The 26,628-nt window shown below is 45.6% G+C and overlaps 1 protein-coding gene across 1 annotated transcript in view; it reads left to right on the top strand.

Moving 5' to 3' along the window:
* LOC138488885 (dehydrogenase/reductase SDR family member 9-like) overlaps positions 1-26,628 on the top strand; it is a 159,388-nt gene that overhangs the window by 15,214 nt on the left and 117,546 nt on the right. Inside the window, exon 2 of the mRNA XM_069616255.1 lies at positions 8,003-8,345. Coding sequence (XP_069472356.1) covers positions 8,027-8,345 — 319 coding nt within the window. The 5' untranslated portion in view covers positions 8,003-8,026. The remainder of the gene's footprint in view (positions 1-8,002; positions 8,346-26,628) is intronic.

Here is a 26,628-nt window from a genome sequence, read left to right as displayed (position 1 = left end):
GCTTACTGGAAGATGCCAGGCAGCTGCAGGCAATGTAAACAAAATAATAAAGTGGTCAGAACTTCCACTGTCTGCATGTACAGATCTGCTTTGCCGCCTTGCCTCTGTCTCCCATGTGTTAAAATGAGCGAACTAAAACCACTTTAAACAAACAAAACTGTGCTTTGATGCTGAACGCACGGTAAACCGGTATGGACAAGGTCAAGGTTATTGTGATTAAATGAGGAGATGCATGGTAATTATACCGGTATACCGGTGTACCGTTACATCCCTAATGCTATATGTACATATCTTTTTCCTATAGCATGGGAGTGTCTTACACAGGTGCTGTAGGGGCATGTCACCCCTGCACTTCCCCTGAAACATTTTTCTTGCTTTTACCTGACCTCAAGTCGAGGGTTTCGACAATCCGCTGTTTAGGGAGTAAGGTACAATGTAATAACAATACTTTCAGGTTACTACGAGCCTCTCTCTCTGGCTCCACAACTTGTCACACGTGCTCTGCGCACCACCCCTTTACAAGTTTGTTGCCCCCTAAGGCACACCCACAATCTAGCACATGAACTTTCTGCGTGCCGCCACTTGTTCACCTCGTCTGCCAATTCCAAGTTTCCTATACTAGCTCCTCACGTCTCATGCTCTCCGTGTCCTATGTGCAAACCTATGGGTGATGTCACCAATTTACTAAGCAAGTTAGTGTTGAAAAATCAAATAGTGCATGCACACTGTTATAGCCCATTACTCCCAAAACACATAAAAGCCCGCAGCTGTCTTCCCACCTCCAGGCAGTGTTTACCAATATTCTCTTGTGATTGAACTGTATGCGCTGCGTCGCCTAGCATGCAAACCGTCTCGCTCCAGGAGACTTAAACAGTCAACTCACCTTCCTGAACATAAGGTACTTTCGGTAGCATATCATGCAGTGGATGGCAAGCAGAGTAACTCTTACACCAAATAACGTAACCAACTCAGGAAGATGGCAAATGTTGTCTGTTTTATTATCAATTGTCTAAAACAGGGAGTTATAACAGACATCAACGGACGTTGCACAAGCTCTCTCAGCACATCATGCAAATAATTACACTTATATAGTAAATATTCATCATACGTGATGTCATACTAAGTGGCAAATAAAAGAAACCTACGAGGGGTTGCGATACATTCAAAGGGAACATTTAAGTATACTTTCTATAAGGGGTTAGGCTGTGATTGGACATCTACCGTCAGGCGGACAACTCATGCCCACCCTAAGTCATCTTCAACAATTATTAGGTACACAGTATATCATTGGCTCTCAAACTATAAGGCCCTTTGTGAGATGGCCCTCTACTATTGGTTGGCACGCTCGTGTCAGTCTGGAACATTCGGCTCACTAGCAGCACATAAGCTCATACCCCAGGTGTCAGGAGGTGGACTTGACTGTACCTCCCTACCCAGTTAGCCCAACATCTTTCATCACTCATGCCTTCTACCATGAAGATTGTCTTTGAACTTGGCCTTGCAAGTATCCTTGCTTCTGGGAATATAACGGAGTGCGGGCAAGCACTATCATCTTTTTAGAACTCCATGCTCAGCTTCTATTTTCATCCTGGGCTCACGTGACAGGAGACTACGATTCAGCCTGTTTTCCAGCATGTAATTTTCTTAAATGGATACAACTTGCCACTCATGGTGTTCTTTTTTTGCACCTTAACAAGGGATGATTCAGCATTTAACGTTCAATGCCATCAAGAAAAGATAACCAGTCTTGGCTGCTTTAGGCTTGACACCAGGCCAGACAGCCCTTCCAGTTTCTTCCACGATCTTGACTATTCTTTGCTGTGACACAGCCCTCGCCCATTTTCTCCATGGGTTTGAACTTACTAAAGCTGTGACACTGATGTCCAGCTTCAATATAATGACGGCTCCGCCTGCAGTCTATCCACTACGTATAGCTAGCTTCAATGATCACTTAGTGTGCTTGCGTTATTGCATCTGTACAGTTATTGAACGACTTGCATGTTCTACAGTGCTCTTTACACATGAAATCTTCTTTTCGCATATGAACGTTCACTCGATTCTTAACTTCGTCATCAGTTTCTACAAGGTCCATACACTCTCTTCTTCAGCCAGTCTTCTCTGTGTGTCACATTCGTTTCTTGTGACATCACCAGCTCCTTTTCTTGCTTTTTTCATATTTCTTCAGGGACTTCGGGAATACGTCTGATAGGGTTTTCTCAGTGGATATCTCCTCTTGAAGATTTGCCGTGGAATGGTCAAAACCGCTGGTGTCAAGCATGGCACAATTTCAGGCTTCCGGCATACAGGTGGGAGGGGGCGGGAATTACTGCAGAGGCATTCGGCTGCTCCTCTACATTCTGCAATATAGGCCAGCTCCCTTACTAAACCTTGCAGGGATACTGTCATGTATGACCCGAGCTAAAATGCCCAACCCACAGGAAATCCACTATTTAGATAACATCTGCCATCCATGTCCTCGAGTCAATAGTCCAGGTTATTCACCAGAACCGTTTACCTCTAAAACTCAAATGTGTCCTAGACATAGAAAAAAGGACATCTAGCTCCGCCCCTGTCCCTACTCACTTTGACACTGCTGGGTCTGTGGGTGCAAGGCAGATTTGTGGAGACAAATGTTTTTTTCTAGGACCAGGCTCCGGCCCAGTCATTCACAGGGCAATGATGTAAAAGGGAAGGCGAGAGATACAGTGTTTAATTTGATACTTCTCATTCCCACGCTTTCGTGAGAACAGGACAGCCGCGGAGACAGCAGAGGGAAGGAGGTGGGGGGTTGGCTTGATGACGGTGTGTGGACACTGAAGGGGAGAGATGCAGGCTGGCTTTTAGTGGTTACGAGTGGCCTAATGTAAAATGGAGTCTGTGACTAAATAAAATGGAGTCTTGTGGCATACATGCCATGCACTGTTATGTGTAATTCAATGGGTACAGTACACCTTGGCCAGAGGCATGTGGTTAGCTGCGGAATGAGCATATCATGTGCACTCTTCATGAGAATGAAGGGGGGCCTGGGAGACCCTTCTTCCCTTACAAAATACTCAACAATACTAAACAATACTCCACAATATTCAATACCCACCTTCACACCCACAGTTGCTGTTCGACTGGGTCAATACTTACACACCGTGGTCTGCTGGCACTGCTCGGCTTCTGTGTCCACCAGAAGGCATGGGAATATTTTAACCCACCTCAGAGCTGGCTACTTTAACTAGCCCCAGCTCTACAGCTAGCCTAGAACTATTAGATTAGCCTGTATTTTTTCTTCCTGAAAACAAGGTGCATGAACACATCCCTACTTTGAATCAATACAAGGGAACATGTATATAGAAATACTGTAGAGGTTGCCTCTATGTACTGCCTTTATATGTGTGAACACTGTTACTTTGTCTTTCGGTTGTTAATATGATGTATTATTTACCTCACAAACAGTCCTAACACACCCTTGATTTATAAGCTGTCATGTGGCCTAGTACTGTTTAAAACATCATACTATCTATACGCTGTTCATTTGTTGAAATGTGAATATGATAGATGTAAATCCAGCCAGAGGACTGGACCTGCTAAATAAAAGCAGTTCTTTCTGAGTACAAAAGTAATGTCTCAAGATATGTGTACGGAATCTAAATCCAGAGTAAAATTACCCTACTATTGGATACTCAGCTTACTCTTGAAGCACTAATAGACAATGATAACTGATACAGCACAGTAAACACTTCAATTAAGGTTAGACTGTAAAACATTTGACATGTGGTTGGAGCCCCCCCCCCTTTTGTTCTCTACAGTGTCTACCAGAAGGTGCACACTTCCCCGTCCTGGTCTGCCTGCACTCCTCGCTGACTTCGGGCAGGATGATTTCCAAGCTGGCTTCTGAAGGCCTTTCCACAGGATGCGCCCCCATCTTCTCAAAATATGCAAGGATCCTGCAGCCTCTCAGGTTCTGCAGAGGGGAAGACGACATTGTGCCGGCTGATGCAGCGAACAATCAACTCTGCTACCAACTTGTTGGGACAAACTCCCAGTTATTCCAGAGCGATGCTGCAAGTCCACCGACTTGGAGAGCCCAACACCCTCCCCAGTACACACAGAGGACTCAGTCAACAGCAAGTTCAAACTGCGGTTTATTACAAACCAAACCAACAGGGATTGATACAAGAACATAGGTGGATTCCAGTACGTCTCGGCTTCTCCTGGCTCGCAGGCCAGTTTTAGTGTAAAATTACATCACTACTCCGTCATTACTTGGGGCCCTCTCCAAAAACCTATCGCTATGTGGGATTGGCCATCAGGAGTCTAATAATCTATATGTCACCTATACGTGTTATTCTATTGGCTCTTACATGTCAGGTGGCTGGCCTGTCCCATTCCCAAATTACTATTACATTGTTGCAGAGTAGTGTGCCTACCATTGGTTCTCGCCTGTTGCTACCCACCTCAGGGGTGCTAAAGTGTGATTGGCTAGTGCTGATTCCCGCAGGCCTGGGACTCGATCGAAATCTCAGCTCGCAGTTTTCCGCTTCAAGGTAATTTGAACAATTTTGTGTCTGTATTGTAACTTGTTTACACCACCTTTGCCTTATGAGAATATTCTCCTAACAGTAGCAACACTTGTAGCCAACTGCGGCTGGCTGCTAGGACTGGCTTCTGCTTCCCACCCTGGAAGATTGTCCATTGTTCCATTCAGCTGTACCAGGAGTTTAGGGACCACACAAATCGAGCTCTGGGGCTCCAAATTATGAGGATGTATTCTGTTTTCCTGCTGCTGGTCCCTTTGTCGTCTGGGGATTGGAATGTCTTTGTATCTCTTGACCTTGGCTGTGGGCCCTGTCTCACACAACTTGCTCTCTGTCCAGCCTGAATCGGCTCAGCGCGTATCCTGCTCAATGAGTTGAGGCCTGCTGTAATTTTCCTGAACCTTATAATGTGGTTTCTACATTGTCCATGTTATGCCACATTCCCTATAGGTTAGCTATACAAGGTTTGATCAGGTTCCATATACACTCCTGTATGTCCACGTGATTATTGGCTTCAAGCATCAGCAAGCTCGCTCAGGATCTCTTGTGCCTTGCTGTTTCTGCGTTACTGCATTTGTCTAATGACAAAATAATAAAGCAATGACAGTATGTATATGTATCTGTCCTCTAGCTACAGAACTGTGCATTCATGTTCTTCATGTATTTGAGTGTGTGTTTGTGTGGTGCAGTGTGGTCTGCGAGTGTACTTCATGTCCAATGCTGCTGTGTCGCACTGTCTCTAATGACGTCAGCAACATGGCTTCTTGGTGGTTAGTGCAGGCTGTCCATATAGGTGTCTCTGACAATGGTCTTCGGCACTTCACTCACGCATGGATAGATTTGTACCGCACCTGGTCTGTATGGCTGACTGAGAGGGTACCTCTCAGTGTATTTGTCGATCATTGGTGCATTTGGGATTCATCTGAAATAGAATGGGCGGATGTGGGTCCTTCTGGCTTTCTGTCTTGTCATGAACTTGGTGGGAGGGGGGTTGGTCCCAGGCTCCCGACTCCCTCTTCATAACACACACACACCAGAACACACAAGCACAGAGACACAAACACGCCAAACTCTCATTACAGACACGCAGAGCCACCCATCACACACATATATCACTCAAACAATGTATCCCGCCCACTATGAGGACACACATGGCAGGTGCTCTGAAAGCATGTCAGCAGATTACAAACATAAATATGCGCATAATATGCATACTCAGAGTCAGCATGCAGTATTCAGATATTTTAGATTTGTAACGTTTGGGATAAATGTAAGCACCAGTTACATGTGTGTTACATGCATACGCACATAGACGCTTAGAACACATACATGAGAATTACAAACCAAACACATTTAACATGTATATACATAGACAGCAATTAATATGCACAGATATTTAATTCTTGTGCACAGATGAGAAGGCACATAAATGATTGAAGCACACACAGAACAAACACATACAGGATGAATATGCACACATGCTCTCTCAGAAACACCCATACACATAAAAACACAAAAAAGTGGAAATCAGTGGAAAAGAACATTTAAAAAAACAAGAAATCACTCTGTACAGAAGTAAAAACATGTTGTTCCTAACTGTTCATCTTTTACCTTCTGCCTATTTTCCAGTGAAAACTATTTTATATGCATTTTTCTTGCTATGAATGTCCTTCATTGTGTGTGATGTTGCCAATCGCATAAAGGAGAAGTGGCATCAGAGAAGGAGAGAAAGTGTTGTCTGCAGAAACATTATGGCAGCAAAAGCCCAAAGTACATTTTTGTTTTACTTTACAACACAGATGTACTTACATACTTATCCTGCCCCATTAGTAGAATTAATTGTACCATAAGAAGTGATGCTATTTTAGTTGTAGTAATAGTACTACAGTACTCCCCAGTAGTATAAATATTACCAGCAGTAATAACACTACTACCAGCAGCAGTGATATTATTGATACTACCAGTAAAAATAGTATTATTATCGATAGTACGAGCAGTACTACGACCAATAGTGGTAGTAGTTGAACTACTACTGCAACTATTAGTAGTAGAAATAGTAGTGGCAGCACTGTTCCCAATAGTAGTGTTAGTAGCTGCAGCAGTACCAGTGCTTCAACCAACAGTAGTAAAACCAGGAGTATTGGTAGCAGTAGTAGTGTTATTACTGGCAGTAAAATCATTAATGGAGGTGTTAGCCCTACTATAGTTTGAAACGTTTAGCTGTAGTAGTATCAGTGGTGGCAGTAGTATTGGTAGAAGTAGTAATACTATTACTTGTACTACTGCCATTAGTAATGGTAGTAATGGTACTACCAGTACTCTTACCTATCAGGTTAGAGATTCTCTTGAGAATGCTAACTTTCTTGAGCATCAATATGCAGGATTTCATCCAGGAAGGGGAACAGCATCTGTCCTGGTTTTTGTCTTGGATGATCTGCAAGGAGTGAAAGGTCGGGTCCTTCTTCGCCTACCTACCATGTTCAACACTGCCATCCGCCAGCTGTTATTGAGGGTATTGAACAAGCCAAGAACCATGGAATTGTCCTTGGGGAATTGAATCTTTTCATGTCTCAATTAGCTTAATTCACCATGATTTCTCCTTTTTTGTATCTCCTCTACTTATTACCTCGCGTGTGGGATTTTACAGGGGTCTCCACTGTGTCCCATTATATGTAATATCTACATTCATCTATTAAGAAAGCTGAACCATTCTTTCAGGCTAAAATGATTTACTTATGCTGATGACTGACGCCTAGTTCCTCCTTTGAGTTTGATAGTCAGTATGGACCTGGGGAGAATGTTAGGAACTGTTTTTCATCTTTGGCTGGTACTGTTATTTCACCTAGAAAATGAATTATTATCGTTGTGGTCTATGCACTGCAGAAGCATGTATTTGCATTGCTTTTCTGTCCGCGCTGAAACTGTCATTAGGCCGTTGTTGTTTTCATATCCCTCTGTTCAGGGCATGAGTGGCCAAGGGGCGGCAGCCCGTTCGGAATTCTTTGATCCTTTGAGTCTGCTGCAGGGCTACTGGCAGTCCTATCCTCTTTTTGTACTTTGTGGATAATGCAGAATGTTCTCCCCCCCTCCTCCCTCCCCCTTTGCCACACACACCCATTCACACTTTGAAGTTACTTTTTGCAAACATTAGAAGGTGCGCACACACAGACTTCTGTACAGAACGCCATAGCCGCATTGGAACGACCAATGTGAATATACCGGTGAAGCTCCTATTCTATGATGCTGACTGTCATTTGTTTAGAGCTGATTGCACGTGTCAACACCCCACTTCAGTAATTACCAACCCATCTTTCAAGAAACATATCAAATAGTAATTTTTCCAATTAGACTTCTTCAGTTTTGCATTTTTTTAAACAAATGGTTTTGTAGTCTGTTACAATTAATTGGACTGTTGGAAAAAGTGGATCGTTCGACGCCTGCCTCTTTACAAGAACCTAATGCTCTCTCTGTTTCAGAAAATTGTAAGCCTGGCCTGGGAAATGTGGGCGTTTGCTGTGCTCGCAGTTCTGCTGGCTGTCTGCTATTTGCGGTGGAAATTGAGAGATAGCCGGAAGATTGCCACGCTCACGGATAAATTCGTTTTCATCACGGGATGTGACACAGGATTTGGAAACCTTGCTGCGAAGACTTTCGACAGATGTGGTTTCCGAGTGCTTGCAGGTTGCCTCACAGAGGCCGGAGCTGCGCAGTTATCAGCAGCCACCTCCAGCGGCCTTAAAACGACACTCCTGGACGTGACGAACCCAGCCAGCGTGGACAACGTGACCGACTGGGTAAAAGCGGAAGTTGGGGATGACGGTGAGCGGTGCTTTCGTTGGTGTATTTAAAATGATAAAATGTTGTATTTTGACACTTTTATTTGAGGCCAACCAACCTCTGCGTTTATTATTGAGAGCCATGAAGGGTGACAATGTGTAATGTGGAAAATATAGTCTTTTTTGAGAAATCCCATATGCCGCCTCGTTCATCATTACAGATGTTGAACATAACATGTGTTGGCGTGCCCCTTGGTAATAGGCAATGTGCGGAAGACTACACAAGATAATTGGATAAGGAGCAATGCCATCATATCTTTAAAGGGCAATTTGATCCTTCTTTACAATAAAGTGTCAATTGGGGCAGGAACGGGGGATAATACAGACGCGGAGCACTTGACCACTGTGCCTTAGAGAGCCTCAGCTTCACCTCACTGAGGAAGCCCAAGAAGGCTGAATCACGTGTCTGGGGTTGCTGATGGTACTTTTGTTCAGTGGAGAATTGCTTAGCATTTTGATGCTGGACTGCCTTTGTGGGTGGGACCAGGCTGATAATGGAAATGACCCATCTATGAAGGGTCAATGAGCTAAAATGGGGTTCTAGACCCTCCAGAGTGGAAGACATTCCATAGAACAGGTTATTTGAACCATGTACATTCTCAGTGGAGGCTCTCCAACACTCTGGATAAAGCGAATATCCTAAATATGCCTTGAGAGAATGGTAAAGAGAATTCATTTCCATGGTTCACTGTCATGGCCAGGGAGGAAAAGGCTCACACTTAGTGCCTGCATGAACTTCCATTAGGAAAGAGCAGAACCTTTTATTTGTTTTACTTTCTCGTGGTATATTGTTATTCATTTCTCACAAGAAATCCTCTCTCTTTCAATATTTTCAAAATGCCATGATACACTTTCTAGTTGTGATCTGCCATGTCTCCCATACCTTCTTTGACACTACAATTCTTGAGCTGATTCCTACCTCTTTTCAGTTAAACTTCTGATTCCTGGACATTTCTTGAAATGTGCTTCTTCCCCATTTCTGTTTTCTTATCACTGGTTACTTGCCCTCCCACACGCTCTGTAGTTCGTCTGTGCATACACCCCATGTGGTCCGTCATGCTTATGCTGTATCTGTCTAAAAAGGTCCATACATCTGGAAATCCCACAAACCTCCATCTGAAACTCACTTTCACCTTCATCAATTTTTCTCAGTCTGTTACACATTTCACAAGTGCTTAGGAACCTTAATACTCAACCTAAGACCAGTGGGTAGAGCTTGTGTGAGGCATCTGTATAATGATGTGTTATTGCCTGTTTGTTTCACCGAGACGTAGGAAATGGCACACTCACTGGACAGGTTCATGATGTGCGTTATCTCATGCGATCAAGATGTCATGCACTGTCATGTACCAGGACTATCATCTAGGACTCACGCATGACACATAGAAAGACACTTAAAATTCTTATATTACACAAAACTCTTTATGATCTAATTTTGGGGGGTTGTAGTGTTTACATGAATATTCAAAAACTAACCATGCCTGCGTCAGTGATCTATCTAGTTTCCCGCGCCCACACCCATCCATCACATACTGATGTTTAAATTGCCATAGTGACAACAACGAACAAACACTGGAACAAAAAGTCTAAGCTCTACATTAGAAAAGGCAGGCATATTGGCTTTGCAAATGGTTGTTTAAAAAAGTTGGCTAATGAGGATTACAAATGTAGGCAATCTCCCAGCATTAACTAGCCCATTATTTCCACACTCCTGCTGGCAATGGGCAGTGACTTTCCCCCATCGTACAATTATTATTGGGGTGACCAAACCCACTGCCCCGTGAAGTGACCCAGCGGAATGTCAGGGGTCACTGATGCAAATGTTTGGTGGCTGACCTGTGGAATTATGCATTAGGGGGTACGAACCTGAGCGCTGCCCCTCCACCATTTCCCCAACATCTTCATATCCCACCCACAGAATGTTCCAACATGCAAAGACTGTGTTACACCTTTTTCTATTTCCAGTGCAAGGGCGCTTGTTTTAATAATAATATATATTTTCTAAAGCTGCGGGAGAAGGTCTTTTAAGACAATTGCCTCATTTCACAGTCTTCCAATAAGAAACATGGGAGGCCTTGCTGTCAATAGTTAGCGATGTTATGCAGTCGGGAGCAGTGCTTTCCTTTCCTTCTTCTCTCAACTACACTGGAGAACACTGACCCCAAGGCTGGAGCACAACTTTGTGAGTGACTATTCCAGCTCCCCTGTACCTCACTTCTCAGGTGCACACCAGAGATCGACTCAGCCACCAGCCTGATCTCTTTACTAGTCTCTTTAGCAAAGAGAAGATTCCTGGACAATAGCTTATTTAACATTAAGAAGCACATACATGTTTTCAGACCATCCTTTCAGTGATTTCAACAGTTCAGTAAAAAAAAATGGTATGCTTAAAACACTTTTTTTTCAGAAAAATGTATGTAAATGAACAGGCTTACTGTTAACACACAATCAGTGCATGCAAGATGTGTTTTTCAGCAGACAAACAATACACTTAGATGAAACATAATGCCTTCCATCTTTTATCTCATAAGACTGACACAGACAATACCGAGCACATCTAGGGAACCCATTGGCTTGTCTGACATACCCAGGTTCAAGACACTGTTCTCGGTTGACTGTGGCCACGTTTCTACAATACTGTTATGATAGAACAATGTTTTTCTCGTTTGTGTTGTTTGTTACCTGACACATTGATCAATCAAAATGTTCATACCATGAGTGTTGTCCTTCATAGACGCACCAATATCCTCTGTTCCCGCAGGAGAGAGTCTTGATATTGTAAATGCCTCTTTTTTGTGCTTGATGCCGATGAGCACAGCGCAAATGTTTACTCAACTCGTCACCAGAAGTTATTTATAGTATCAGGACATTGCATGGAGCACACAAATATAAAGCGAGAGATCTGGATAGTGTTAGGAGGTCTCTTACCAGCTATTCAACTGTGAACACAAAACAGTGTGTGTAAAAGCAAAGGTCATGTACTGCCCAAATGGCAACAGTCTTGCACTTAATGGAACAAATCCGAACTAGCCTTCATCAAGCAATACACAATCATTTGAGAATTATTTTTTCTTATTCAACGACATTGCTGCCTGTTGAATTGTAACTCGTTATTGCCACCTCGCTGTGATAATTTGATTTCCACAATTCATGTACATTTATTTTTGTCAATGGAAATCTGTCCATGTTCTTCCATCCAATGTGTTGCCAATGGATTTTTGGGTTTTGATTTGTAATCGCTCTACTATAGTCTTGAATTCTGGTCTTTAATTTATGTGTTGTGCTTCTAATGTACCATTTGGTGCATACACATAAAATAGCATTGATCATGAATTTGGTATCGCATTTAATAAAGCTTTTAATTTTAGTTTTTTTCACTTGGCAGAACAATTTCTTTATTTGTATCTGTCGTGTGTTTACCTAATTATAATTGATTTTTTATAATAGTTTTTTTTATAATGTGCTTAATAATGAAGAGGTTCGCTGACCCTGGTTTGATCCTGTGATGCTCTGTGTTCTCTTGCTTCCAAGGCGAGCGTGTTGCCACTGAGCTATACTACCCATGCCATGTACACCCATACATGTTATTCAAGGGCCACATTTATAATTTCCATTAATTGTTTTGAGCCAGCCTGTTCTTGTGTGGTTGTTTCGTAATTCCACATCTGGTTTCAGTAAGCTAGGGCTCATTTTGTTCCTGATTGTAGGTGCTTTACGATGTACAATACTGGGGTTTCCTTCTAGAAATTATTGAATGTCTTGATCAAAAAAGAGAGCATCCTAATGGTTCCTTAAAATTTTTCTACAATAACATTTTGTGAGGTATGCATTGTAATAAATCTAACGTGTTCTTTGTAAGAAATGTCTTGTTTTATCTTCTATTGGAAAATATGTTGTCTGGGCTTGGCTATTGATTTCATGTATTCTCTAATGACTGTATTGATATTGTACCCTCTGACGTGGAACTTCTTCAGGGCTGCTGATGCATGTTTATCAAAATCTTTTTCATCACTACAATTCCTTGTAATCCCGAGAAATGCTCCATATGGGATGTTGTTAAGTATATACTTAGTTGATGTTTGCATGCAGGATGGTATTGCCAAATATCTTTAACATATAGGTCCAAAACCAAAAAGTAAATTTTGTCTGTGATTTAGTTTTATTTATCACGAGTTTGATGTTAAACTCATTATCATTTAACTATTTAGCACATTCTTTCAAGCAGGTGTAATATCCATTTCAAATAACAAGGTCATCCATTGTGCCAGGTGAGGCATCGACTTGATCCAACCCCATTAGTCATTTGTGTGTGTTTAAATTATAATGTTTCCTTGTTTGAGTGCTGTGTGCTCTGTCTTTTGGCCCAGTGTTTCTTCTGTGTTGTTTCCTCTCTCCTCCTTGTCCACCCACACCCCTATTGGCTGACTGTTCCCCTGCCTGAGCGAGTGTCATGACCCGGTGAAATTGCCCCTTCTGGACCTCATGGTCATTGTCACGAAAGGGTTTGTACTCCTTGTTCCTCCCAACATGGCCGTACCAAGCTCCGTGCTATGCACTAGCTTTCACGTCATGGCACGTACTATAAATTGGTCACGCCCCTGCGGGTCCCCGCGTCTCACCGCTATCTTCGGTAGTGACCCGACGTGTGCTTACTCTCTACATTGGTTTCCTTTGATCTTCTTACTTCCTTCCTTACCTTTTATCCTGTTCCTGGATTTCCCCCCCCTACTTACTCGTTCATCGCTAATCCTGGATACCCTGGAACCACGAACTTCCCGGAACTCTGAACGCGTCCTGCAACCTGACGAGACTCGGGCGAGCCTATTCAAGACCCGAACGATCCACAGGAAGAGTCCTGCGGCCGAACAAGGAAGATTCCGATCACAGGTGAGACGGGGGGAGATTTACTACAGTTTGAGACGCCAAACGATCAATTCGGATTCTACCATGGAGAATGCTATTCAGGACCTGATGCGCGGAATGCAAGAACTTTCCACAGAGATGCAGACTTTAAAAGCCGAGAATGCAGCGCTAAGACAGCTTGTCTTGTCACGTGACTCCGCGAACAAGGACAGCGTATTATTGGGAGGAGTGGTTGATAAATACGATGGTTCAACAAAGACCTTACGTGGATTCCTGGATTCCTGTTTGGTACATTTTACCTTCAAGCCCTACTATTTCTCAACTCCTAGGGCTAAGGTGGGCTTCATAATATCGCATCTTTCCGGTAATGCCCTTACATGGGCCACTCCTTTACTCAATTCAGGGGATGCTCTCCTGGATGATTATGAAGGGTTCATCGCAGAACTCAAGACCATTTTCAAACGTCCAGAGCTGGTCCACGGTGCTCAAGAGAAGTTACTTGACTTCCAACAAGGATCCCAAGACATGTTGACCTATGTTACCAGATTCAAACAGCTAGCCAAAGAGGCGGACTGGCCCCTGGAAGCCAGTTTTACCTTGTTTCGCAGAGGTCTAAATGAAGAGATTAAGGACGAATTAGCCAGGGTGGCACGTCCTAGTTCATTCCAGGCCCTCCTGGACTTGTCTATGCAAATAGACCTCAGAATCCAAGAAAGAAAGGCCGAAAAGAAAAAGAATAAAGTCTCAATTCAAAGAAACTCCCCAGAGAATTCTACAAGGACAGAATCTGCCAAGAATCCGAGCACTGATTCTGAACCCATGCAACTTGGAGCCTTTCGTGGACCAATTTCCCCGCAGGAAAGGTTAAGAAGGATACACACAGGCTTATGCATGTATTGTGCCTCAGATAAACATCTAGTTAAAGAGTGTCCTCTGGCTCCTCCCCGACGCTCGGGAAATGCCAGCTCCCGATCCTAAATGGAGCAAGGTTTCGAGAGAGCGATGTTTGCTCCACATCAATTCCATCCTTGAACTCTCCTGGACAAAACAAATTGGTGATATTACAGGCCTTTTTATCGCCATCCAAGGACAAGGTCTACCCCATTCTGGCCTTGGTGGATTGCGGAGCAATGGGAGTCTTCATTGATCAAGATTGGGTCAGAAGTCATAACATTCCATATGAAGCAAGAAGTTTTTCACAGCCAGTGGAAGCAATTGACGGAAGACCTCTTTCCTCAGGACCCATAAGTCTGCAAACAAGGGAGATCCATCTTTCCATAAATCATCATCAAGAAAGGATTGTGTTTGACATTATAAAATCAGCCCATTACCCCTTGGTTCTGGGCATGCCCAGGTTACAAAGGCACAATCCATATATTAACTGGACAGCCGGATCCTTATTCCTGGGCTCGGAGTTCTGTATGAACCATTGTTTAAACCTGGATACCTCAGTCACAGCTCCTATAAGTCTACCAAGGTGTCCAGAGACACCACTCATGGTTTCCAATATTGTACAAGTTCCAGAGATCTGGCAAGGGTATGCTGATGTATTCTCTACTGCCATTGTTCAAGCCTTACCTCCACATAGACCCGAAGACTGTGCCATAGAGACTGAACCCTCAGCAGTGATTCCCTTTGGCAGGATGTTTATCCTTTCATAACCCGAAAAGAGAGCCCTCCGGGAATACCTAGACACTAATCTTGAGAACGGCACCATAAGACCTTCAAAATCACCAGCTGGTGCTTCATTGTTCTTCGTTCCAAAAAAGGATACCAAAGAGCTCAGACCTTGCCTGGACTATCGGGGCCTAAATCAATACACCCTGAAAGACAGATACCCACTACCCCTGATCTCGGATATCCTTGAAGCTGTGAGAGGTGCAGTGATATTTACGAAACTGGATCTCTGAGGTGCTTACCATTTGATCCGTATCCGGGAAGGAGACGAATGGAAAACAGCCTTTAGAACACCCTTTGGTCACTTTGAATACCTAGTCATGCCCTTTGGTCTGACTAATGCTCCCGCAGTCTTCCAGCGTTTTATGGATAGGGTGTTCTCTGACATGTTATTTCTCAATGTTATCGTCTACTTGGATGACATATTGATCTTCTCCAAGGACTCCTTGAAACATGAAGAACATGTAAAAGCAGTATTTCAACGTCTCCGTGAAAATCAACTCTTAGCCAAACCAGAAAAATGTTTGTTTCATGTTACATCAGTTCACTATCTGGGATTTGTCCTTAGTTCAGAAGGAATTAGTATGGACCCCTCAAAGGTGAAGGCCATACTGGCTTGGCCCGCCCCAACATCTGTTAAGCAAATACAATCCTTCCTGGGGCTTGCCAACTTCTACCGGAAATTCATTCCCACCTTTTCCAAGATTGTTCAACCCATTGTTAATCTCCTGAAGAAAGACGTTCCATTTAACTGGTCTATACCACAAGACAAGGCATTCCAACGCTTGAAAGAAGAATTCACTCAGGCCCCCATCCTGGCCCAACCTGACATAAATCGTCCTTTTCTAGTGGAAACTGATGCCTCCAATTACGCCATAGCAGTTTTAAAACAAGAATCCGATGATAAGTTGGAACATCCCATTGCTTATCTCTCACGGATCCTGACCACCAGCGAGACTCACTACTCAGTTCTGGAGAAGGAGTTATTGGCTATTCGTCATGCCTTCACTGAATGGAGACATTTACTCCTGGGTGCTAAATATCCAGTTCAAGTCCGTACTGATCATCGAAATCTTCAGGTCCTACAATCCATGGAGTGCAGGAACAGTAGACGAGCTCGATGGGCCCACTTCTTTGCTCAATATCAATTTCAAATTTCACATGTTCCTGGATCGCAAAACTTGATTTCCGATGCCCTTTCTCGGCGTCCCGACTACGTTCCCTTGGAGGATAAGATCTATCCTAAAATGTTTCCACCCACAATCTTTGTAGCTCAAGCGATCAATCTCCTGGAAGAAATCAGAGCACAGACTCAATTATCTGAACTCTGGAAGGACATATCGAAGAAAAATCCCTGGCGTCTGACAATCAAGGAAGGATATTTATTCAAGAACAATTCAGTGGTCATTCCGATAAAAGAACTTCAACAGAGGGTAATGAATCTATGCCATGATACTCTTCACTCCGGCCATCGAGGAGTAACCAACACCTTCCGTCTTATACAAAGACAGTTCTGGTGGCCAGGGATGAAGTCCAGTGTAGTTCAATGCATTAAGACCTGTGCTATTTGTAGTCAGAACAAATATGATAATCAGAGGCCGGCGGGTCTGCTTCTACAACCTACGTTGCCAACCAGACCCTGGGAAGTTATTGCCACTGACTTCATTGTTGAACACCACCTTCCCGAGGATATACAACCATCATGGTAACCATTGACTTGTTCACTCATCTAGCTCATTTTACACCATTGTATAAACTACCATCTTCCTCAGAACTTGCTGGAATTTTCCTGGAACATACTTTTCGTCTTCATGGCCTTCCTTCCAAGATTATTTCGGATCGGGGACCTCAGTATATTTCACAATTCTGGAAACATCTCTGTCGTGTTCTAGGAATCCAACATGCCCTTTCTTCAGGCTATCATCCACAAACCAATGGGGCAACGGAACGAGTAAATCAAACCCTGGAACAATATCTTCGTTGTTTTGCCACCCAAGTTCAAGACGATTGGTCTCTCCTTATACCTTTAGGCGAATTCTCCTACAATGACTCAGATCATTCAGCTCTCAAGATCAGCCCTTTCTATTGCAGTCAAGGTTATCACCCGTCTGTTTTACCATCAGTTCTTCCAGAATCTACTCCGGTACCTACCCTTGACTCTTGGATTCAGACGCTGATCGACTTACAAAGAGAGGCAAAGGATCAGTTAGAACAGGCCCAGACTCGAACCGAAAGATATGCGGACTCTAAGAGAAGACCATCACCTTCATATTCAGTTGGCGATCAAGTCTGGTTAGCCTCGAAAATGTTACCTCGACATCTACGACCAAACAAATTAGCTCCTCGCTGTTATGGTCCATTTTCTATAAAGGAGATCATCAATCCTGTCTCCTTCCGACTTAAGCTCCCGTATTCCTGGAAGAAGACACATCCAGTCTTCCATACTTCCCTGTTGAAACCCTACGTTAGTTCTACTCGAAAGCCCTTCAAACCCACACCTGTTGTTGTGGACGACTAGTTGGAATATGAGGTGTCCAGGATATGTGATTCCAGGTATAGGAGGGGTCGACTACAATATCTGGTCGAGTGGAAAGGCTAACCCACTTAGCGAGAGAACATGGGAACCAGTTTCTAATTTAATGACCCCTCGTTTGCTCAGAAGATTCCATCTTATTCACCCAGGCAAGCCTGGAGGAACCAGTCTTTGGAGGGGGCATGCTGTCATGACCCAGCGAAATTGCCCCTTCTGGACCTCATGGTCATTGTCACGAAGGGCTTGTACTCCTTGTTCCTCCCAACATGGCCGTACCAAGCTCTGTGCTATGCACTAGCTTTCACGTCAAGGCACGTACTATAAATTGGTCACGCCCCTGCGGGTCCACGCGTCTCAACGCTATCTTCGGTAGTGACCCGACGTGTGCTTACTCTCTACATTGGTTTCCTTTGATCTTCTTACTTCCTTCCTTACCTTTTATCCTGTTCCTGGATTTCCCCCCCTACTTACTCGTTCATCGCTAATCCTGGATACCCTGGAACCACGAACTTCCCGGAACTCTGAACGCGTCCTGCAACCTGACGAGACTCGGGCGAGCCTATTCAAGACCCGAACGATCCACAGGAAGAGTCCTGCGGCCGAACAAGGAAGATCCCGATCACAGGTGAGACGGGGGGAGATTTACGACAGCGAGGGCCTTGTCCTGTGCTCAATCCTCACCACTTTTCCATCTGTTGCCCACATTTGAGGCCTCCATTCCATCCAGCACCATTAGTCATTTGTATTTGTAAATTATAGGTTATCCCTGTTTGAGCGCTGTGCAATCTGTCTTTGGCCCAGCGTTTCTTCCATTTTGTGTCCTCCCTCTCCCTTGTCCCCCTCTATCCCCATTGGCTAATTGTTCCCCAGCCTGAGTGAGAACCTTGTCCTGCGCTTGATCCTCACCACTTTTCTATCCATTGCGCCAGGTGAGGCATCCATTCCATCTTGCCTCATTAGTCATTTGTGTATGTAAATGATAGGTTATCCTTATTTGAGCGCTGTGCAACCTGTCTTTTGGCCCAGGGTTTCTTCCGTGTTGTGTCCTCCCTCCCCCTTGTCCAACCCTCCTCCCCCAATTAGGACCTTTGGCCTACTTAGGTGATTCTCTCAGGGCCATCCCACTGCCCATTGAAGCCCCCTGTGGCTAAGGGGCCAGAGGCAAAGGGCAGCTCCTACAGAAGCAGCTCCAGATCGTGTCCGGCGATGTCAGCCGGGGAAGTAGGAAGACTGCAGCCATCAACCTGCTTCGATTGGCAAAGTAAGTGCGCTGCAGATGGGGGCGCAGCAATCACTGCACCCAATTAACTTGAACCACTCCTCTAATTATTCTTATTTCTCTTATCTCACCACTCATAAACATTGAAGTGAACTGTACTGTTTAGCCACCTCTCACATCTCTCTAGCAAAGTCAAATCTGGGTGCTTTGCATTGCTGTTGCATTTAAAACTAGGTATTTTCCCCTCTTTCTAGGAAAGTCAAATCTGGGTGCTTTGCAATGCTGTTGCATTTGAAACTAGGCCTTGTTCCCTCTTTAATGTGGGTGTTTTTCTCAGTGCATATACTTCAACTTAAACACTTGTTTTTTTTTACTTTCTCTGTCTCTGCACACCCTACTGCTGACCACTGTTGGGTCCATTAGTTACTGCTGTGGCCACTGTCTCCCTTTGGCTGTTGATCTCTGTTGCCCCCCCTGTCTTCTGTCAATGCTGTTTCCTGCATACCCCCTTGTAGTGTGTTCCTGCTTATGCTTCCTGTGTGCCTCCTACTTTGTGAACCCTCCACTCTGGTGCATTCTGTGTTGTGTGGCTCTGGGCAGTGCTTCTTTTCCTCTCTCACTCTCCCCTTGTTCTCCTCGCACCCTCTATAGTGCTCTCAATTTCTTCCATCTTTTCAAACTGCTACTCTATCTCCTATCCTATCCCTCTCACTAAGTCTGAAAGTAAAAAGTGCAAGAAGGATATCCTGGTCTCCAACCCAAGCCTGCCCATCACTGATACCTTCATCAGCGCTTCCACCAGGCAGACTTTCACCGACATCCTCTTTATCGTTCCTTCTCCAGACCTATGGACTCCTCATATGGTCTCTCTCCTTTCTCTTCTTCTCCCATTAATGGTGGCACCCAATGGCAGGTCCTCTTGGCTTCCCTCCACTCCTCTATAGCGATCATTAATGTCTATCAAAATGGTACCGTCATGGTCCAGGGATCTCAGCCCCATCTCCTCCTTCTGGATAGGCGTCTCCTGTGACTTATCAGCTTCCTCCCTTCTCCTGCAACTCCCTCTACCTGCTCTCTGGCACCTTTGCCACCTCCTTCCTCCTCCTCTGCCTCCTCTCTGGCACCCCCTCCTCCTACTCGCTGGACACTATGCCACCTCCAGCTACTGCCTCTGCCCACCCTTGGCCCCTCTGCCACTTCTGCAGGGTTTACCCTATTCCTGTACCCTGGCCGGAAGTCTTTCAAAAGTGGCAACCTGCACCACATAGCTACTCTCAATGGTCCCTCTGCTGTCAAACAATATTCTGACATCTGCCACCTCCTCGAAGACTTGACCTTGATGTCCTCACTCGCACCGAGACATGGTTCATGGCCAGCTCTGTCACAAGCTTTGACACTCTCCTCCCTGAGGGTTATAAGATCCTCTCCGAGCCTGGAACCAATCGGCCGGGAGGTGGAGTGGCCCTGATCTTTCCTGAATGGGTTCCTGCACTGCCATTCCCATGCAGGCCTATTCCTCCTTTGAATGCCTTGTCTGCAGGCTCTCTATCTCTCCTGGCCGCTCTCTAACCATGGCCAGCATCTACAGGCCACCTGGCACTCTTCCTCTCAGAATGGGCGGACCTCAACTGTTCTCTTCTTGTCTCTTCCTCTCAACATTTCCTCCTCGGAGATCTCAACATCCACCTGGATGCCTCTGACCTCTACTCTGGGCTCTTGCGCAACCTTTGCAACTCTCTCTCCCTTTCCATTCTACCCTCTGGTCCAACACACTCTGCCAGACACACCATGGGTATTCTCATCTACTTAGACATCCCCATCTCTAACCCTCTCACTACTCCTCTCACTTGGACTGACCAGTTTCTACTCTCCTCCCACCTGAAGCTTCCTGTCCCCTAGGCGAAGCCCAACCCAGCACTGCCACTTGCCTCTCGGTCATTCGGCCCATGAAGCGAGTGTCTGTGGCTGCCTTTGCCTCAACGTTCTCTACTCCTCCTACTCCTGCTGCTGACTCCAACTCTCCAACTCTGACACAGCCCTTGCCAACTTGCATCTTTCTATCTCCAACACTCTGGACATTCTTGTCCCTGTCATGAGGATCCATCTGAAGCCTACCTCCAAGTGCAACTCTTGGTATGACTCTGACTTGGCCACCGTGAAACGTAAGTGCAGGGTAGCTGAGCGGAAGTGAAAGGCATTGTGTGCCTCCTTTGACAAGTTGCTTGCTCCAAAGACAATACAGACTCTCCGTCTTCTCCAAAAAGAGGGTCCATATTCAGGCCTCTGTCTCTGCGGCCTCTAACAATATGGCCAAACTCTTTCAAATCTGCAAGGAGATGGCCAATCCTACTGCAGTCTCCTGTGAGAAACCCAGGGATCTGTCATCCAGATGGCTAGGACATGGCCATTGCTTTTGGATCCAGTTACTGGGGGTGGACCAGTGCGGGAATCATCTGGGTGAGGGGTGTTCAGGGAGTGGGACACCGGATGGTGAGACACAGTATCCCCTCCCCTGTAACACCTTTACCCCATTGTACCAGGTAGGATATTTAGGAACTCAAGCCCCTGCCCCCCTTTTACAACACAAACACTTTCTCACAGACAGCCCGCTATGAGAGAACACGGACTAACACCCCAGCCGTATACCTGACGTGTCGGAATACAATGGTCAGGCAATTACTGACCATCATACACACTTGACTTCCATTACACTTCCCCATATGGATAAAGGACAGAGCACGAGAGCACACTTTGAGCAAGGCAAAGCACACAGGGAAACAGCAGTTCCAATATGGCAGTTTAACAAGAGGAGAAAGACAGCGAAACAGAAGGAGATAGCAAGGAGGGAAGTACCCTTGACCTTTTCGGTAAGGAACCGTTACTTTCACGAAGCCTCGAGAATACAAAGCCTAAAACCAGAAAACCAGGCTGAGGAATCCTGCATTGTGTGTCGGAGGTACCCGGGGGCCTCCTGCGTCGATCATCAAGGAAGGGAGAATCACCAGCTGCCGTTGTACTGTCCATGGCTCCAACAGCAAAGCAGCATCAGTGAACTCAACGCAGCCAGTGAGTTGGGGAGACCGATACAAGACCGGTCTGTGTTGAAGGCCAGGTTGCAAGCGGCAACGTTGCATGACGAGCGCTGGAGAGAACATTGTATGAAACGCGTGTGATAACCAACACGGGTAAAGTAGAACTACAGGTGAGTGATTGAACTTTGAAACAAAGATACAATACCTTTGACAGAGAGGTCCGGCACCATGTGTGTGCTCAATCAAAGGTCTCTGTAAGGTATCCAGCTGAGAGTTGACGAAAGTGAAACAGTGGCAAAGGATTGTGAATCAAAGTGGTCCTGCGATGGTTCAAGCAAAATCCCACGCACAATCGAAAGTCTTCGATGTTAATACAGTAAAGAAAGTTCATAATAAAGTAGATAAAGTTGGTCTGAGGGAGACCAATTGAAAGCTTTGGGTGTTACATAGATAAATTGGTCTGAGCCCAGCAGAGGGAGACTGATAAAAGATTTTGTGTCAAAGCGGATCTGAGCCCGCAGAGGGGGATCCGGGGTGAGCCGTGAATCACCCGAGAAATACAAGAATGTGAAAACTCTGAGAGTATTGTGTTAAAGTGGATCTGAGCACGGCGATGGGGGATCCGAGGTGAATAGTAAATCGTCTAAGAAAATTGTGAACTGTGAAATGCAAAGAGGAAAGGAACTTTATTGTTTGTTTGATGGATCAGGTCCTCTGGGAGAAGAGACTTTTGGGCCTCATCACGAGTTGGGCGCTAACCCTGGCGGTATTTCCGCCGGGTCTATCAGCCCTACTGGCAAACCCCCAGCGTTCTTAGCACCGGATCATGGGTTTGGCGGACCAGTAAATCCCCATTGGGCCCACTCAGGAATTTCCCATTCCCCATTGGGACCAATGGGGAATGTTTAGCGCTATTCACGCCAGGCGGTATTACCGCCAGTGGTAATAGTGCCGAAAATTGGCAAAATCGCAGTGGAATTTCCCCCAACCAAGCCCGTGATTTGGCCAACCCTTAAATGCAGCGATAATAGCGTTACCACTGCATTTAAGGGTTACCGCCAAACTCGTGATGAGGCAGTTTGAATGGCAGAGAGACTTTGGCACAGAAGGCCATGATGTGGAAGTTTTGAACTGCAGCCCAGTGCTAGAGAAGCCAAAGACTGTGCTAAGCTCAAGTGTGCCACCTTGTCCCGTGCTGAAAATGTGGGCAAGGGAAGCCAACGGCTTGAATATTCTGACATATCATTTCTTGAAAATTTTTCTTTTGCAACACATTATTTCCCACACTATTTTGCATTCAGAGGTAAGGATTGGCAATAGGTCTATTAGTATAGGCCCTTTTATTGTGACAGGCCACCACTAGGACTGCTTTATTATTATTTGATGGTCGTAGCTTGCTCCCATCATTAGATTTAGGATTAGATAGGCATTTTTAAAACCCAATTGAAGTTAAATAAACACCCTTAAACTGTCATCACTTGGGTCTGTCTTACGGTTGATACCATGACATCCTTACACTCCACCTCTCCCGTTCCCTCCCAGGCCCTCTGCTCGGCTCTGGCCTCTCATTTCACCACTAAAATTCAGGACATCCTGTCCTCACTTTCCATTTCCTCTCTCTCTCTACCTCTCTCAGGCCCCCTTTGGCCACCTGTCCCCCTCCTTGCATTCCTTCCTTCCTCCCTCTCTCCGATAATGCCTGACCATGTTTCTAGACAAATCCGATGTATGAAAGTGTCTTCCAAACCGGTGCTCCCTGCTCTTCCAGAAGTATCAAGGACCACAATGCATCCCTCGCTCCACCCTTGGCCAATTTCTTAAATCACTCTTTTACCACTGGATCTTTCCACTCTCTCCTCAAGCACTCCCTTGTGCACCCATCTCTAAAAAAGCCTTCTACCAATCCTTTCTGTCAGGCAAACTATCGCCCAATCTCCATCACTCCTTTCCTGGGAAAGCTCCTGGGAAAGCTGGCCATCTCCCACCTAGCCCTCCACACTGAATCTGTTGTTTGTCTACATGACCATCAGTCTGGCTTCAGAGCAGCCATAGGCACAGAAACCGCTCTTCTGAATACCCTTGAAGATTTTCTCTCTAACTTTGACTCAAGCTCTCCCACTGTCCTCATCCTTCTTGATCTCTCCTATGCCTTTGATATGGTCAATGACGCCATCCTGATTAATCGTCTCTGCAAGAACCTGGGCATCACAGATCAGGCTGTGGTGTGGCTGACTACCTTCCTCTTGGACCGACCCTTGAAGATCCAACTTGGGTCCTTTCTCCCCACCACCTCTCTCTCCACTTGTGCTGTCTCCCAGGGCTCTATCCTCTCACTCTGACTCTTCAATGTCTACTTGGCCCCTTTGGCCCACGCAATTCCCACCTTCTCTTCCAAGTTCCAGTGCTATATGGACGACACACAGCTCTCTTTCAGGCTTCCTCAGCCTCCTCTCCTTGCTCACTCATTCCTGACTGTCTATCCACGATTCACATATGATGCGCCTCCTATGATCTCTGCCTCAATGCCAGTAAGACTGAGATTCTGCTCATTGGGACCCCTGCTCCCGCTTTCACTCTTGCACTATGGCCCCCCTCCTTTGACCCTCGTCCTCCTCAGAGGCAAAAAACCCTGGGGTCATCTTCGACTCCACTCTCTCCTTCTCTCCTCACATCACGGACCTTGCCAAGAAGGCCCACTTCCAGCTGCACCTCTGCAGACGTATTCTACCTTTTCTCACCTTCCCCCAGAAGCTCACTGTCTTCAGAGCTCTGGTTCCCTCCAGGCTAGACTAATGCAACAACCTCTTTCTCAATCTGCCTAACGCTACACTTCTCCCCAATTTAAATAATCCAGAGCAGGACTGTAAAGACGTATCCTTGGCCCCAAGCCCGGGGACCGCATCTCTCCAACCCTAAACTCCCTGCACTGGCTGCTGGTGGTTGCAAGGATCAAGGCCCTTTATATTGTCCACAAGGCTTTCTGGGGCCAGGCCAGCACTATATACAACTCTCACTACCGAAATACCTTGCTTCTAGAGTCCTTCACTCAGCTACTTCAAACTCTCTGAGGGTCCGATGGTTCTCCAAGCTGAAAGTGGGGGGTAGATCTCTCTCCTCTGCAGGTGCCTCCCTCTCGAATGGTCTTTCTGCCCCTCTCAAACTTGAGCCCTACCACCTGAAGTACCGGAAGCTGCTCAAAACCTTTATTTTCTCCTCTGCCTTCTTTTCCCTCTTCCTTGCTATCCTTCCTGTCTGCCTGCCCTGACTGGTCTCTGGATACACTCAGAGTCTCACATGGTACCAATCCCCTCCATGACCAGACTTCCTGCACTGCCTGCGGTCCTACTGCGCACTTAAGGGCTGTAACTGTGACGCTTACTGTCCACCATGCACTTACCCACAGCCGCGCTGCCCAGGCTGCACTTACCCAGAGCATTGGTGCCCTGACTGCACTTTCCCTTCCCTCTCCCCTGCACTACTCCCTCCTCCTTTTCCCCCTTTACACTTTTGTTGTCGCACTTGCGCGATCCGAATGACAACAGGTTTACATATGACTGTGCATATTTAGCCTCCTATTAGGAAAGATTTCCCTTAGTTGCAATTTTCCCTCCATTTGTGAACCCCCAAAATGTTTGCTTTTGTCCCAGGAGAATAGCTCAGTGGCAACTTGTTTGCACGACAACACGAAGCAACACAGGTTCGATCCCTGTGTCCGCGCTTAGAAATCTCCGGTTTTTAAGCGTGTTATAAATATGTACTACGAGATGTATTCCTGTAACCGCACCTTGATGCCCCCGGGCTGTGTGAGCGCTTTAAAAATGCAAAATAAATTAAAAAAATAAAAATAAACCTGACTTTTTCCAGTGGAACACAGCCTTCAGCTGCGCTCCTCTGGGCTTTCGCTCATTTTTTATGGTGGAACTGAAGGAAGGGTGGGAGCTCCCTGCTCCCCCTATAACTTCCAATGTAGTGGACTATGTGTTGGGATTAAGAAAAAGAATGGTCTTTCTGATGAATCAGGCCAGTGACAAATTGAAGGCAGGGCAAGCTCTGGTGAAACAATGGTATGACCAGAAGGCTTCCCTCATTCACTTAACCCCAGACCAAGATGTCCTAATCATGAATCCTAGAGCCCTACAGGACAAATGGTCAGGCCCTTACACAGTTGTGGAGAGGCTGGGTGAGGTAAACTATTTAGTGGACCTTAAGAGGCCTGGTCAGGCCCCTAAAGTGTTCCACATAAATAGGATGATGGCTTTCATCCCAAGGGTTGAAATAGCAGCACTACCTTTGGCATCAGACAGAGAGAAAAAGTAATCCGAGCCACTGCCTGACTTGTTCCAAAGTAGTCCTTGAGACGGATATATGGCTCCAATGAGGTTGTCCATGTGGCCCCTCACCTGACTTCTACCCAGCAAGAGTTAGTAAGAACTTTGCTTAGGCAGTTCTCCCCCTTGTTTTCTCTGACTCTTGGTTTGACACCTTGGTGCAAACACGAAATTGACATAGGAGACAGTGTACCTACCAAACGTAGGGGTTACAGGATGTCAGATAAGGTGAGATCTTACATCAAGATCAAGGTCACCAAGACTTTCAATCTTGGGGTGATTGAACCCTCCAGTAGTTCATGGTCCAGTCCTGTGGTTCTGGTGCCAAAGGCAGGTCCTCTGAGCTGAGGTTCTGTGTGGGCTACAAGGCTGTGAATGCCGTCACCAGGAAAGATGCTCACCCCTTGTCTAGAACTGATGAGCTAGTGGATACCTTGGGTGCCTCCAAGTACCTCAGCCCATTTGACCTCACTGCAGGGTATTGGCTAATAGCCCTAGCAGAACATGCCAAGGTGAAGACAGCATTCTCAACCCCAGAGGGTCTTTACCAGTTCAGGGTAATGCCCTTTTGATTGAAGAATGCACCTGCTACCTTTCAAAGGCTTGTGAATCAT

Source organism: Ambystoma mexicanum, chromosome 9 (assembly GCF_040938575.1).
Source record: "Ambystoma mexicanum isolate Mex_15411 chromosome 9, UKY_AmexF1_1, whole genome shotgun sequence".
NCBI classification, from domain to species: Eukaryota; Metazoa; Chordata; class Amphibia; order Caudata; family Ambystomatidae; genus Ambystoma; species Ambystoma mexicanum.
Note: the sequence above shows the minus strand (reverse complement) of the source record. Positions and strands in the feature narration are given on the sequence as shown.